The following is a 15,074-nucleotide window of genomic DNA, read 5'->3' as shown; positions in this document are numbered from 1 at the left end:
TGAAGTGTCCCGGAAAATTCTGCTGCCTAGAGAGTGGAGAAACATGCAAGTAATTAGGGCCCCTGAGCTGCATTTTGGTTTCGGGGGTGATTACAGTGAATTGTGAGTCAGGCACGTTGGGTCGTCTCCCTCTCTGAAGACGATGGCACTCTTGCTGTGTGGTCTGCCTTAAGCTCGCTCTGAAATGGGGATGGTGGGTCAGCTCGTGAAGGAACAGGGAGAACCAGTGATTTCACGTACAGAACGCACCAGGGTAAGGAAAAACTCTGTCATTTTTCAGCACCTCAGTACTGTGGGGAAGGAGGCTCCAAACTGGGTTTGCCCATCCCAGTGGGGACTGCAGCCAGCCCTGACTTGAGATTTCCAGGCTCTTGGTTAGGAAAGGAACACGAACATCTGCTGTGGGGTGTAATGCTCGGGCATCTCCTCATCCCTTGGGTTTGTTCATGGTGCTGTATTTTTTTTGTTTTCACTTTTTTATGGGCAAGTAACACAATTAACACCCGCTCAATAACCAGGTTTAAATACGGAGTCATGTAAGGTAAAGCATCCTTTAACTTAACCTTCTGCTTCATGTTTGGCTGCCCACAGGACAGGAAGTTAGATTACCAGAGGTACGTGGGCTCTGAAAAAATTAATTCTTACCAGATGAATGACTTGTCTGATCTTGCTCCCAGCAATGCCCAGAGTGTCAAAGAAATGTGAAAAATCCTTCTTGAGACTTTAACATCTTTTCCTGTCAAGTTTTTTTTTAATGAGTTTTGAATTGCAGCCTTCTTCCAGACCTGGAAAGGAAGAAAGGAATTGCTTCCCTTGTTGCACTGCTGACTTTACCAGGCGATGCTCTGGATGCCGACGCATACGCTGTTGTGTAGTCTAGAAGTGCTGCAGGGGTTCCAGATGATCCAACCCTTGCAGAGATCCTGCCCCACCATCGTACGTGCTGACTTGCTACCGTTTTCTTTTCAGGGCTGAGAAGGTTGTTTCTGCCTCGCTCTGCGTGCTCTTTGCCTCTTGGCAAAGTTTGGGAAGTACTCACCTGTTTGGGAAGGATCAGCAAGCGCTGCGCGTAGAGCAGTGTTCGGAAGCAGCTGTGCATTACATTAGCCTTTAAGCCATAAAACTACTCGGGAAAGATGATATGTGCGCTCACTGAACCAGAAGCAGCGGTCCTGGGGACTGCAACAGCTGCAGAGGCTCATCGTCTTCATCAGAGTTGTGTTTAGTGATTGACTGATAAACCTTCTTTGCCGCTGCTTTGTTTTTACATTTCTGAAGTAGGACATCTGGGACAACAAAAAATAGTTTTTGTCTGTCGTCCCCGTGAAGCTGTGTGGGCCGGAGAGGGAGAATTTCTTATCAGATCTGGCAAATCTTATCTCCTCTTGTGAATGTTGAAGGTTTTGCTGTATCCTCAGCGTGGCTTTGAGGACAGATGAGGACTTTGAGATGAGTAGTTCTGTCTATCAGTACAGAAGTGGTTTCCTGTTGCTTCTGTGGTTCTTTCTGTGTGTTTCAAGCTCTTCCCCACCTCCATCTGTGTGAGAGGCATTCTTGTAGCGCTCAGCATCTTATAATAGTTGTGTGTGTGCGGGCACAAGCAGCTAACGAAACTCTCGTCCCTCTTTAGGACAGCAGCGATGAAGCACTGTTTTTACAATGAGACTGTGGGGTTCTTCTACAATAACAGCCGCAAAGAGCTGACCACGTACTGGAGGACGAAGGATGTCCTGGTGGTTGCCCTGGGTCTGACAGTGAGTGTCATTGTGCTCCTGACCAACCTGCTGGTCATCACCGCAATCGTCATTAACCGGCGTTTCCACTACCCCATCTACTACCTCCTGGGGAACTTGGCGGCTGCCGACCTCTTTGCTGGCATCGCGTACATGTTTCTCATGTTCCATACGGGGCCCAGGACAGCAGAGCTCTCCCTGAAGACCTGGTTCATCCGTCAGAGCCTGCTGGACACCAGCTTGACAGCCTCTGTGGTGAACCTGCTGGCAATCGCCGTAGAAAGGCACCAGACTGTTTTTACTATGCAGTTACACAGCAAAATGTCCAACCAGCGTGTGATGATTCTCATCTTCTGTATTTGGGTCACAGCTCTGCTCCTGGGGCTCATCCCTTCCTACGGCTGGCACTGCCTCTGTGCCCTGGAGAAGTGCTCCAGCATGGCACCGCTCTACAGCAGGAGCTACCTGACCTTCTGGGCCATCTCCAACCTGGTCATCTTCCTGATCATGGTGGTTGTGTACACGCACATCTTCATCTATGTCAAAAGGAAGATGACGCGGATGTCCAAGCACACTAGCTTCCACCCCCGCTACAAGGAGACCATGATCAGCCTTGTCAAGACGGTCACGATTATCTTGAGTAAGTCCGCTTGCTGTAATCAGTCTAAATGATGCTTTGATCCTCCATCCTGGGTTGTGTGGGGTTGGGAAGGGGAATGTGCTCGGGACAATGGGCAGGGTTGGGGAGTGACTTTCTACTTCCCTGGTCTCTGATGATCCTGGGGTGATGGTTTGGTTTGGCTGCTGAGGAATTCTGTGTGAGCTGTAATGGGAGTGATGTGGCAGACAGAGGGGTGACAAGCTCCCGAATATCTTCCCCCTCCGTCATGGCTGCTCCTCTGCTCTAGCAGGGAGGAGAGGAACTGTGATGTGACCTGGTGATGTGCAGGTGCTTTGGGCACAGAAATGGCTCTTTTCACGTGCTCAACTCCAGTACGCTTCCTCTGTAGAAGAGTAGTGTTGAATTAGGAGCTAAAATTGGGCCTTAATTAAGAAGCAGCACTTGGTGCATCCTTTTATTAAAGCATGGAGAGAGGTTTGGGGCAGATATGACAAGATGATGGGGGAAGAATGAGGGAGTTGCATCCAAATTCCTTACTGTTTACTGGAACAAAGCACTGAATTCTGTTCAGATTAATTTTTTTTTTTGAGCAGCTCAGTACTAGATCTCAATCTACTGGGGTAAATATACCCCTGGAAAGTCTCAGCTCTTCGTTCGAGCTGCTCTCGATGAGCATGGGATTTCCAGCAGAGTGCTAACTGCCTGTTAGTCTGTCTGCATCTGCGGTTTGCAGTGCAAATAAGAGCAGATCAGTAACTGGAAGTGGTTGGTGCTCAGGCTTTGCCTCTCCAGGATATTTAACTTTATTCGGTTATGTGCTGTTCTGCCCAGTGCTGTGCATCCAACAGCAGAGGTCGAGGCACGCATTGTGCTTTCACAGCCTGTCGCTCCACGGTTTCTTAAAGCATGAGGCAAAAACAGTTTAAATGGTCTAACAACCTTTCTTTAAAGTGAAATAAATCGATGTGCTCAGATCTTCTGCAACCCGGCTCGACTCTGGGCTTACGGTCACAACCTCTTGCTTGCAAATCTTTTCCTGATAAGCACAGAATTTGCTCTGTCAGGGAAACCTTGTAGCTGCAAACAAAGACTACTCCCTTGCAAACTCCCAGCAGGGGAAGGGAGCAGGCTGGGAGCAGTGGCCGAGGGGAGGGCTGTCAGGCTGCTTGGTGTGTCCTTGCTCAGGGGCAGGCCGGCTTGCCGGGTCCTGTTGCAACTTGTGAGCATCCAAACCAGAGTTTTCTGCCCGTTCCTGCCTTTCCTGTGATGTCGTCTTCCCTGCCTTGCAATCTGTCTCTTGTGTGCAGCTGGGAGTTCATTGCTGCCTTGGAGCTGATCGGATGCTGCACAGAGGGTCAGCGAGGCTGAAGAATTATTTACTTCATATATTTTGCACAGTTTACAGTGGAGAGAGAAGTTGTTTTGTTCCCCCTTTCTTCCTGAACAGTATCAGAGGGTCACCCAGTGGTGTCAGCAGGACTGCTTGATTTTTATAATATCAGCTAGAAGAGGATGGGGATGTTGGCGAAGAAGGAAAACACAATTTGCATTTGGTGCCTCACCTTGTTTTGGAAGATCCCTGTCTTCTTGGTGTTCCTTTCCCCCCCACCCCAGCTTGGCCTGCTTGCTTTTTGTTTTCTGCATTGAGCAAGCAAGGGAAAAGCTTGGGTCAGAGAGCTGCTGTGGTTTCCCAGGGAGTTGGGACTGGTGTCTGAGGCTGGATGGAGTCAGGAGGAACCTAATGTGGAAAGCTGAGGGAGACTCAGGAGTTCATCAGGCCTTTGGGACTCTTGGAACCCAAGGTTTTTTGGCTCCTCTTCCTCTGCAGGGCAGTGTTGGAGAGAAGCAGCAGTCAGTTCTGTACAGGTCCCTCGTACCGGAGGGAACGAGAGAGGGAATTGCTCAGCTCAAAGAAAATACCTTTCCATTCAGATTCGGTGTACAGAAAATTGAGACTGCAGAGGGTTTTCTCCCTCCCTGTGAAAGCCCTGGTGTAATTCCTTCTCCGCCCTCGTTCCCCAGCCTTCTGCAAACTTGGACTCGGCACAGAGGAATACTTTGCGCCTTATGTATCGGAGGGCGTAGTCGCTGGTGAGCATGCGAGGAAGCTGAGGGTGCGGTAGGAGCTGTCTGTGTGTGCCACTTCATGGCAAGGCAAGGTAGCTGTGGTCAGTCATCCTGCAGGTCCTGGGTGTTAAGAACAGGTCTAGGAGCTGAACTGGAAACCAGAAAGTTGTCCAAGGTACATCTGGAAACTCATAGTAAATTTTCTCGCAGACCAGTTGAGTGATACAGGATGTTGTGATGACCAAACCACAGGGCAGAGTTGTTAGTGACCATGCTGTGTTAGACAATTAAGAGTTCAGGCTTCTTTCTGAATACTTTAGTTTCCTTTAAGGGGCAAGGAAATCATCTGGATTTGCAGTTCCAGGCCCAAAACTTTAGGTACCTCTTATTTTTATTTTTTCTTTCCCTCCTCTCATCATTAATATTCCTCTGGCTTTACTTAGTGCTGCTGGGAGTTGGTCTCTAGAGAATCGGCCTTGCCTTGTGGATGCTGAAAACCTGGCTTAAAAAAAAGTTACATCACTGAACAAGGAGGTCCCTTTCCTGCAGGCTCACTCAAGCTAGAAATATTGTACCTTCCCTCATGACAACCAGGAATCTCTTTTGTATATTTGCTAAACTTAAAGGGGGCAAAGCTGCCTGGCCCAGATGTGGTGGCTGCTGTGCTGGCTGCCTGGGAGCGTGATTCCCTTAAATAAAAAGGGTTACGTGATGCAGTGGCCTGAAATCAGCGGGGAACACTCCCAGAAACCCAGGAGATCCCTCCCGAGTGTTCCTTTGACTCTTCACCACTGCAGCATTTCACTCCATGACAGCTTTAAGTTCACCCTCTCGGTTTTGGTGCAGCTCCTCCAGCTGTTGTTCTTTCCTGAGAGATGTTTTTCGGTAAAGGGTGTAGTTGCAACCTTTCCAGCAAGTCTGTTTTCTTCCTCCCTTTCCCAGAAGACACAGCAGGGTGCAGCTCCCGGGCTTTAGGAGACAACCTTACGTATCACCTCCAGGAGCACTGATGGGCGAGTGCTCCGATGACGTCAGCTTTAAAATCATGACTGTAAAAAGGGGTTTAGGAGCCGCAGGCACCTCCCACTTCGTCATGCAAAACAGCAATTATTCTTTTGCCAACGAGCTTTGGCAGGTGGTGGCAAGAACATAGTATCAGCCTGACTGAAGCAGTGGTGGAGTTTGTCCAGCTCAGGCCTGATGTTGGCCAGCCCATTGCTTGGCTTATAGCTCTGTGAGAGAGACTTCATCGGACTGCCCAAAGTGTGGGCCGGGACTCGTCTAAACTCCTACTGTTAACTAAAACCCCCATAAATTGTATGGACAGTGGAGATTATTTCATTCAAGATGTGCTACTCTGACTCTTCCCTAATCTTATGGCCTGTTCCCCTTTTTCTGGAGGGAGTGGCACGTAAATAGGAAATATGGATACTTTCTCTTTGCTCTGTAAATGCAAAGATGGGGATGAGGGGAGGTAAGTGAAAGTACTTGAAGTATCGTTATGAGTGAATGGGGTGGGGAAAAGGGGCAGTGTGGAAAATCCCAACACCTCTATTTGTGGTATTTGCTGGTTGAGTCCTTGGTCTTCTTCCAGAGTGAAAATATAGAGTGAAACTGGTTTGTTCGTGTGGGTTTTATTTTTCCCTCTCCATGTAACTTTTTTTCACAAGATAAAACAGTGATTTCATTGAGCATCTTTATGGTGAGAGGGCCAGGAACCTGTTTGGTTTTTTGGTTTTTTGTTGGTTTTTTTTTCTAACAGGGATTCTTCTCTCCCCAGGTGCTTTTGTTATCTGCTGGACCCCAGGACAAGTTGTGCTCCTCCTGGATGGCTTGGGCTGCAAGAGCTGCAATGTTCTAGCGGTGGAGAAATACGTCCTCTTGCTGGCAGAGATCAATTCGTTGATAAATGCTATTGTCTACTCTTACAGGGACAACGAGATGCGTAGCACCTTCCGGAGGATCCTCTGCTTTGTCTGTTACAGGAATTCCAAATATACCCCTACAGTGGTGAAGTTAAACACCACAGACCGTGGGACACTTTCTCAGAACGGGCACTTTACTGTGGATTCCTCTATTTAGCTCTTGATCGGCGAGACCAACACGGTGCTGAATGGCGACCGCTTTCTGAGCGGAAGAGCAGAGGCTAAGAGCGACCTGCTTCTAAAGCAGTAAAGACTTCTTTTTATGTGCTCAAGCATAAATATTTCTATAGAATACTTGTCACTGATAAAGGACAAGATGCTTTTAAGGAACTGCTGGATGGTGCGTTATTTAGGACAAACATACTTTGAGTAGTATTCTTATTAAAGACTGCTCTTTCTAATGCAAAGTTGATTTAATTTAGCAGCATCTAGAGGTATGCTATGTGCAACAGGAATCTCACGTGATCTCTCGACGAGCAAAGTATTTTCTTGGTACTTCAGTATTACTGCCTTCAGAAATAGGCGTTCCAGTGGTAGCGTACTCCGAAGAGCCAAAGCTCTTCAGCTTTTACGCGTTGCTTCCTAAACAGAGCTGCTTAGTGTTTCCCCAGAGAGTCTTATGCAGGTCGTGTTCCACCCACTGCAGAAGTCGTATTCTTCTGAAGGCCTCTTCTGAGAGGAATCTGTTTGAATTGCTTCCTGAGAAGCAGATTCCTGCTTTCCCTAAGTGTCTGTTGCTGAATTTCAGAGTATTTCTGGGCTTTTGGAGGTTGTCTTAGGAGCACCTAATTCTTTCCTAAAATGGAGAGTGGTGCCGTAACTTCTCTGCAGTTGTGTTTGTGTTCTGCTAAGTGATACCATGTGGTATTCACAAGTTCATTGCCTATTCATAAATGTGGAGTGAGTCATGTTCCCATTAAACCATCGTTCTACTCGCTGAAAGCCCTTTGGGACAGGTTTAGGTTAGATTCGAAGGCAATCAGTATTTTGCCTTAGGTTTTAATGTGCAGTTTGTACCTTAATACCCAACTGCTCAAATAATGTGTTAACAGTCTGTTCAAATGTAGGCTTTCTCTCAGCAAAGCACCGTAAGAAATTTAGCGATATTAACTAATATTAGTGCACGCAGGATCTGGTTTTCTGAGTAAGTCCGTTTGCTGCATCTAATGTGCGATGTAAACCGTCACTCTCGGTTGCGAGGCCACGACGGGAGGGCAGAGGTTCTGCTGGCAGAAGAATATTGACGGCTGAGAAACTGTAAATGCTTCTCCAGGTTTCCTTCACCTTCTCACCATTAAACTTTAATGGTGTGAATGAGGCTGTGACAGTCCAAAATCCAGAGTTAGTTGTTTACCATGGGCTTCTGTGAGAGCAGGGAGAGGCTAATAGAAGGCAGGCTTGGGAATATTATTTAAATTTTTAATTTCAGGGTTTTTTTAAATAAACCAGCCCTGTTCTGTCAGATGGTCAGCTTCCTGACTGATCACCTCAGCTGGCTTTGCAGAGGAGACAACTTACCAGAGGCATTGTTACTCAAACGTGCGTATGGACTCTTTCTTGCAGACCATAGTCAGGAGGTGACAGTGTTAAGGTGTCTCCTGGATTGACTAAAACAGTCTTGGAATATGGTTCCCATCTCCGTGTCCCAGAGACTTTTTGAATAAATGTTTTTGTCCTGGGTTTTAGAAAAGACAACTTGGAATTTTTCCCCTATCTTCCATGCTCTGAAGCCCTACAAAAAGTACCGTCCTCCAGTTGGGTGTTGTGCTGGAAGGGGAGGGATACCGGCATTCAGACTTGCGTCCCCTGTGACTTGCTGTGCGGTGGCCCTGTTACTGCTCTGCCTTCTAGGTAGGTTGTCTTTGAGAGCGTCTCGCAGGACTCTGCGTGTGTGTCTGGAGGGGTTAAAGCCTCCAGAAAGACCAAGAAGAGAAGCAGAGGAAGTAATTTTCAATCAGGCAGAGCAGGGGGTAAGACTACAGCCTTGGTCCCTTCCTTGCAAACACTAGATTTGGCTGCTCTGGGGAAATTTCACACCGTTAAAGCATAGCAGGTGGTAGGGCGAAGAGAAGGTGTGATTTTATTTTTATTGCCAAAGACGACTTGTAGTTACTTTTACTTTCCCTTGTTATTGGGATACAGGTACATGCTGTGGTGGAAGCAGGTGGTGAATCAGCAGTAGCTGGAGGAAGACTGTCATAGCGAATGACTGGGACGTTGTTACTGGGAGTGATGGAGCTGGGACAGAACAAACAGAGATCTTTTCTTTCTGCTTTCCTGAACATCCCCAAAGCAGGAAGCGCACGAGTCCTACTTCGTGCAAAGCTCACTTTACCATACATGCCAAGCTCTGCTCTTCCTTTATTAACAAAGGGGGAAGGAGGAAATGGGAAACTTCATGTTGCCTAGGTGTGGGGTTAGTACCAGTCTGATTTATCTGGGCGGGGAAGCGTGTGTAAAGAATTGACTGTACTGAATTTGGGTGTGAATGAATCTCTGTCGTGAGTGAGATGATGTTTGGCTCCTAAAAGAACTGCAGTTGGCTTTTATGCCCAATTGGGCCTTTAATAAGCTGTACACGTTCTTCCCTGAGGGAGCTGGTAACTAGCCTGACCTCAGCCTTCTGCTGGCTGTGTCTCGAGCCGTGTTTCAGCAATGCGATCCCGCTCTGACAAGCGCTTTTGTGTAAGTACCTGCAACGCAGGCAGGCTTTAAGTCATTGACAACAGATTCTTGATGCTTTATGATCATCATATAGAGAGGATCACCTCTGAGGGTTTTTTCCCCAAGTATTTTTAAATAGCTTATTTAAATTTAGCCTAACTGGTTTAAATACTAAAGAACTGTCATACACAACACTGATGGAAAGTATATCAAGGATTTTGACTGGTTTGTACCAGGCAGAACATCCCGACTACCTGGAAGATGTCAATACTTTCTGTATAAAAATGGACTCTGCTGAATAATGGTAACCGCGTGTACAAATGGGGTTTCACGCATGATTTCACAAAGGTAAATAGCAACTGATTAGTGGGAGGAGGAGGAAAACAAGTGCTGTACCTTTAATGGAGCTTATCTGAGTGATGGCTGGCACCCATTGGGAGTGGAGGTGGGTTACCTGGAATTATTCAGTGAGATTTCTCTTCCTGAGTGGCTTGGGACCTGTGGATTTCTGGTTGGTTCCAGCTGGCTGTAATAGATGAGAGAGCAGGAAATTAGGAGTCACAGAAACTAGTGCTGTTTTCAGTGAGATTTGAAAAGAAATGGTGAATCAATGAGGCAGAAGAGATGGGAGGGGGATTTTAATGGCCCTCCTAGCAATGAAGGTGGGGGAAGGGAGAGGGGCAAACATAAATGGTGCATATAGAACATGCTTCACCAAAAAAAAAAAAAGGGGTTTAGGCTGTTCATATTCCACATGACTTTACTTTTTAGTTGTGTTTGGAAACATGTGGAGGCAGAAACCCCGTTGCACTGTGTTTTCGACTCGCTGTTTTGTGTCCTGAACAAGATGCTGCAGAAAAGGGTGTGGTGTTACCTGATTACATGTTTGTTTTCTAAAGCTGTTTAGGAGACTTTAAATATAACTTTATCATTGTATACGGAGCTGGATGCTGCCAGGTTTATGGGATAACTTGTTTTTTAATCCATGATCCATAACCTCTGGTGTGTCTAGCTTAAATATGGCAATATCCTTCTTTCCAGTTTGAGAACCCCTACTTTTTTTTTTAAAATCACAGTATGAAACTGCCTTTTAAGGTTCATGGCTGGTTTCATCAAGCTTTTTTTTAGAGGAAATCTCTCTGAAATTAGTGTGTGGGGGGGGGTTGTGTGTTTTTTTTTTTTTTGAGGCATGCAAGATTGTTCTAGGCTTATTGTGAGTTGGGTGGGAGGAAGGAAGAGACACCTACGAACTGTTTTAAAGGGATCAAATGTGGGACAAGTGAGAACACACAACGTGATCAAAGATAGGCCGTATGGTTCCAGGAATGAGAGGTCATGCCTTGCTGACTGGTTGGAATTCCTTAAACAAGCTGCTGCCAAAAGTAATATGGATTTTGGTGTGTTTTTTGGGGAGGGTAGCACTGGAGACTAATGCTGTAGGACCTGATGGAGTCTGAAGGTTTATTTTAGTGAAGAAAAAAAAAAAGAAATCCAACCAAGAAACCCAACCTGCAGGAAGGGGAAAAACAGAATAAGGGGGGGAAGTGAGTTTAATTAGGGGAAGCTGGTGATGGTGGCTTTTTCTTTGTTTTTAAACTTCAGTTCATCATCCCTCTGACCTGCTGAGACACGGAAAATGAAAATCAAAGATTCTGCTAGACTGTAAGCGTAGCCGATCCAAAAGTTAAGCTTTTTGGAGTCAGTTGTGCTTTTGAGTCTTGGGCAATACTGGAATATCAGGGCTGAGAGTTTATTTTTCATGTGCAAGGATGAGTGGTGACACCTGGGGCCTCTGGTCTGCACGAGGGTGGTAGATCGTTGAGGAGCCCACTCCTACGTTTGCCTTGCGCTCCCCTAGCCGAAGGCCAGCGAGGAGACAGCGAGCACCTAGAAGCTCTTACGGGGTGAGTTCTTGGCTTAGGACACACGTTAGTGCAGTTGTGAGTGAAGCCTGGTATCACCCTGCAGTGGATTGGCACGTGTGTGGCCAAGATAATTTAAGAAAGGTTGCACTGATGGTGTAATAATTGTTTCTCATGGTATTTCTGCGAAAAGCTTTTCTATAAAAAGCAAATGTTTAGCAGCAGCAGTTGGGTTTCACACATCCATGCTCCCAGACGATATACGAGTGTAACTTCTGTCAGTGAAAGTGAGAAGAATCTGTGTCTTATCTCATCTGAAAGCTGTTACTGCCCAGAGTCCGGCTTCAAGCGGAGTTTCTGCAGGATGCTGCTTTTCTAACTGATGGCCTTGACCAGGTTTTGTCCTTACACTGTGGCTGTCACGGCGAATACAGCGTACGGAAGAGGTAAGGAGGGGCTCTGATTTGCCTGCACTTCCCAACAGGGAAAAGAAAACTCTTCTTTAATTGTTCACATCCATTTCCTGATGAATCTCACCTCAGAATCTCTTCTGTAATGGTGACAGAGAGCATTCAGCTGGCTTCTGCTTGGCTTGCATCTGGAAAGAAGCATTTGGTTGAGCTGTGTTGACCCTTTTTGTGGCAGAACCAGTCTTACTCTCCGGGTTTTTCTCTGCTCACTGAAAGCAGGGAATACAAACTGGAAAAAATGCACCTAGGATTTCTCAATTGTTTTTTTGAATGTGCCTATTGATGTCTGTAATGCTGTAAAGTGTCCCCATCACACCCTTGAAGTCCCAAGCCCTACATGGGAAGCAAGTCCAAAGGCAGCAGGAGAATATCTTCCTCCTCAGTTTTATAATTATGGGCTCATTTAGATCTCAGGGCCACCAACCAGGAAGTCAGAGGAGCCTGCATGCTGGATTTTGCTCTGGTATAGTCATTTTTCACAAAATTATTTATTTCAGTGCTACCTGCCTCTGATTTTTTTTTTTAACACTTACTCCACACTTTTGTCTTGGCAGTGTGGTAGAGCAGTGGGACCTGGAGATACCAATGGCTAACTGGCTGCTGTGCTGCAGGGTGACAGAAACAGAAATGCTTTTGGCACTGCTGCTTTTCTCTTCTCCTTGCTGTTTCCATGCACTGGAGACCTTCACTGAAGTGGTGCTTGCTCTTATTTTTCTCTCTGGCTGTCAGGGAAATCACACTTTTTATTAGAAATAGTCAGAGATCAAAGATGCACCCTTCTATCTTGATGTTTTCTGGTATGGGCTGTCATGAGTGTAACCCAGCTTTCAGTGCCAGATTAGTTTTATTTTACTATTTCCTTAATGTGGTTGTAAGAAGCAACTTAGCTCGTGGCGCAAAGCAAAGCAAAAACCCATCAGTGTTTGGAAACCCTAATGGACCACGGCAGGTCCAGGAGGCACATCATAAATACTAAGGCCAAAGGCAGGGCAGCGTGAATGGTGTGTCCTCAGGGTGCTGATGGTGACCTGTGTCACCATGGTGTTGCACATGGTCCGAGGGATGGGCTGCGCAGTCACCTTCATCAGCTGTAACAGTGGTTGACGTTGCTGAGGGTGTTGCAGTGGCAACCGAGAGGTACGTAAGCAACTTGAGGTTGAAGCTGCAGGATGTGTGCATGGACAACCACAAGCACAAGTTGGGATACGATGGGATGCAGCTCTCCAGAGCCCACGGAGATCTCTACGAGTGGTGTTCTGAAATGGTGAGTGTCTGAGTCTCCTTGGAAGTAGCTCACGAGTCCCCTTACTGGCAGGAAAACCTTGGCGGCTGCTGTGGGGATGAGGATGGCTGTTGTGTGGCGTGCCGTAGCCTTTCTCCGCCGGGAGGCAATGTAAGCCAAGCTTTTCTTCCACTTTGTGTTTTCCTGTCCCCTTCTCCCACGAGAAAGGGGGATGCACAGCATCCCATCAGCCAACTGTCCTCTTGGCACTTTTTAATACCCTCAATTGGCACCTTTCAGTGCTCCGTGGAGGGGCTGTCGTCAGCGGTAGGCGAGTCGAGGAGCTGGGCGACATTAGTTGTGGCAGTGGAGCCTGTTTCCCACAACTTCCCTGTTAGTTTTGGGGCCGAGCAAAGCTTCTGACTGCTCTGTGAAACGAGTTTGTATGCTGCAATTTACAGGACACTGACAGCAAGCTATAGTCACAGATGCAAAAGCAAGGCGAGCGCTTCTACCCATATGGTGTGGTGGCCAGGTATCTTCACACATGCACGGATATCTTACGTAATCTTCAGGGCAGAGGTGTTTAGAAATAAGTCTGTTGGCCCAGATGAACTCTGAAATACAGCTGGTTTTTCTTCTCCAGAGGGAGCTTGTCGCTTCTGTGTGCTTGCAAAAGCGGTGATCGGGGGTCTAGCGGCTCATCTAATCCCGTCACAACACCGACACTTACTTGAGCTGTAGCTCTTGCTGTGGAAATGCCTACAGACAAGGTATGAACCACAGTGGAGGTGTTATCTGCCTGCGAGTCCACGCTCTCTGGACTTCAGGCTCGGTTTACAACCTGTCAGTTGGCATCTGAAGTCCTGGCTTTAGTTTTAAAATGAGCTCTTCCCCCTCACACCCCCTCCTCCTTTATTTTTGTGCTGACAGGAGAGAATTCACTTGCTAATTATACCCCAGTCCATTTCCAATCGAAATGCACTGGGCGATTTATCAGAGAGCTGGAGACAGCTTTCCCCGTTCCTTGGCTGCATCAGCAAGAACTTTTGCAAGACAATTTAATTTCTTGTCATCTTTTAATCCAGCTCCCTTTCGCCCTTCTAGTCAGCCTGTGAATGAGAAAAGATGGTTTATTAATCATTTTAGCAAAAGGCTGAGAAATATGGTGTTTCTTCAGTGGTGCTTGCTCTGTATCTCATCAGTCAGCATTCCCAGAGCCACGGGGTCATAAACATTCAGCCCTGTGACACAGTGAAATTAGTTCCCTCGTGAAAACCTGACAAGTGTGAAGATGGGGAGCCAGGTTTTGGGGTCTTGAAGGGTGTTACTTGTCTCGGGTTTGGTCCCCCAGAGTTTTCTGCAAGAACCTGTTTAAAATAAAGCTTCAAAACCCCCCTGTGTGTGTTCTCCATGTCACAAAGTGGGGGATCGCTGTCTTAACCGAGTTGAGTGGGAACTTCTAGCTCATAAAGCTAGGCATGTGCCTAAATCTGTGGTGTTACGTTAGAATAAATGGAAGATTGCTGGATGCTATGGAACTTTTCCATCTCAAAGTGACATGCTAGAGTTTATCTAAAGCTGTAGGATAACTGCCAGTCATTATCACTTACTGGTGAGCTAGGATAACCAAGGAGGAGGGGCTGATTGTTCTGAGCCCTCACAACCCTGGGACTTGCTGTGTTTATCTGTTTCCTCTGTCATTGTGTGTTCTCTCTCCCTCTCTCTCCCCCCCTTTTTTGTCTTCATCTCCACCCTGCTTCTGCAGTGATGCCTTTCCAAAGAAGTTGTCCCTTGCTTAGGACACTTTCTGTATTATTCCACAGGAGTTTTAGCTAAGATTTCTTACCTGAAGTAAGAAAGGCGAAGCCTTTAAACCTAGAGGTCCAGAACCAAAATAGATCTTGATTTTCATTATACATAAATGTTAGAGCTCAATTTGACCTAGTAGTGTTTGGAAATGTTAACAAAGAAGCTGCAGTTTGCTGTTAATCCCCTCGTGTTAGTGTGAGTAAAAGTGCTACTTGCCCATGCAGGCAAAACCCTATAGAACCAAATCCAGAGAGAGGTAAGGCCAGGGTTGCTTTAGCACTGAGGCTTCATAATAACTATAAATGGGACTATATATATATGTATATACACACAAATACATATGTAGATGGAGAAATGAAGCAGTCAGGAGCTGTTCTGTTTCTGGGCATTAATGCTGCTTCTGATCCAAACACTCCCCAATGATTAAAAAAAAAAAAAGGTAAATATACCAGGATCAGGTCGATGGAGAGTGTTACTGTGGTTACTGTTTTCCCTGCTGATTTAAAGCTTCAGTCAGTTCAATCAATAAATGCATCAATACTGAAAGAATGGTAATGCTCTGCCTGGAAACAAGATTTTGTGATCTGGAGGGAGGTGAGCAGAGTTCTGGGAACTCGGTACTTACACGGTTGTGTTTACTGACACCAGCATTCTCGGAAATTTTCTAACATAACAAATTTTTCTTGTCTTTTTCTAA

General features: G+C 46.4%; 1 protein-coding gene across 1 annotated transcript in view; it reads left to right on the top strand.

The window, feature by feature from the left end:
• LPAR2 (lysophosphatidic acid receptor 2) overlaps positions 1–6,504 on the top strand; it is a 9,344-nt gene extending 2,840 nt beyond the window's left edge. Inside the window, exons 2-3 of the mRNA XM_009699793.1 lie at positions 1,631–2,373; positions 6,203–6,504. Of these exons, the coding sequence (XP_009698095.1) occupies positions 1,631–2,373; positions 6,203–6,504 (1,045 nt within the window). The remainder of the gene's footprint in view (positions 1–1,630; positions 2,374–6,202) is intronic.
• Positions 6,505–15,074: the final 8,570 nt, after the last annotated feature.

This window comes from Cariama cristata, unplaced genomic scaffold, assembly GCF_000690535.1.
Source record: "Cariama cristata isolate BGI_N322 unplaced genomic scaffold, ASM69053v1 scaffold42654, whole genome shotgun sequence".
In the NCBI taxonomy this organism is placed as follows: domain Eukaryota; kingdom Metazoa; phylum Chordata; class Aves; order Cariamiformes; family Cariamidae; genus Cariama; species Cariama cristata.
This window is presented reverse-complemented; position numbering and strand designations above follow the sequence as displayed.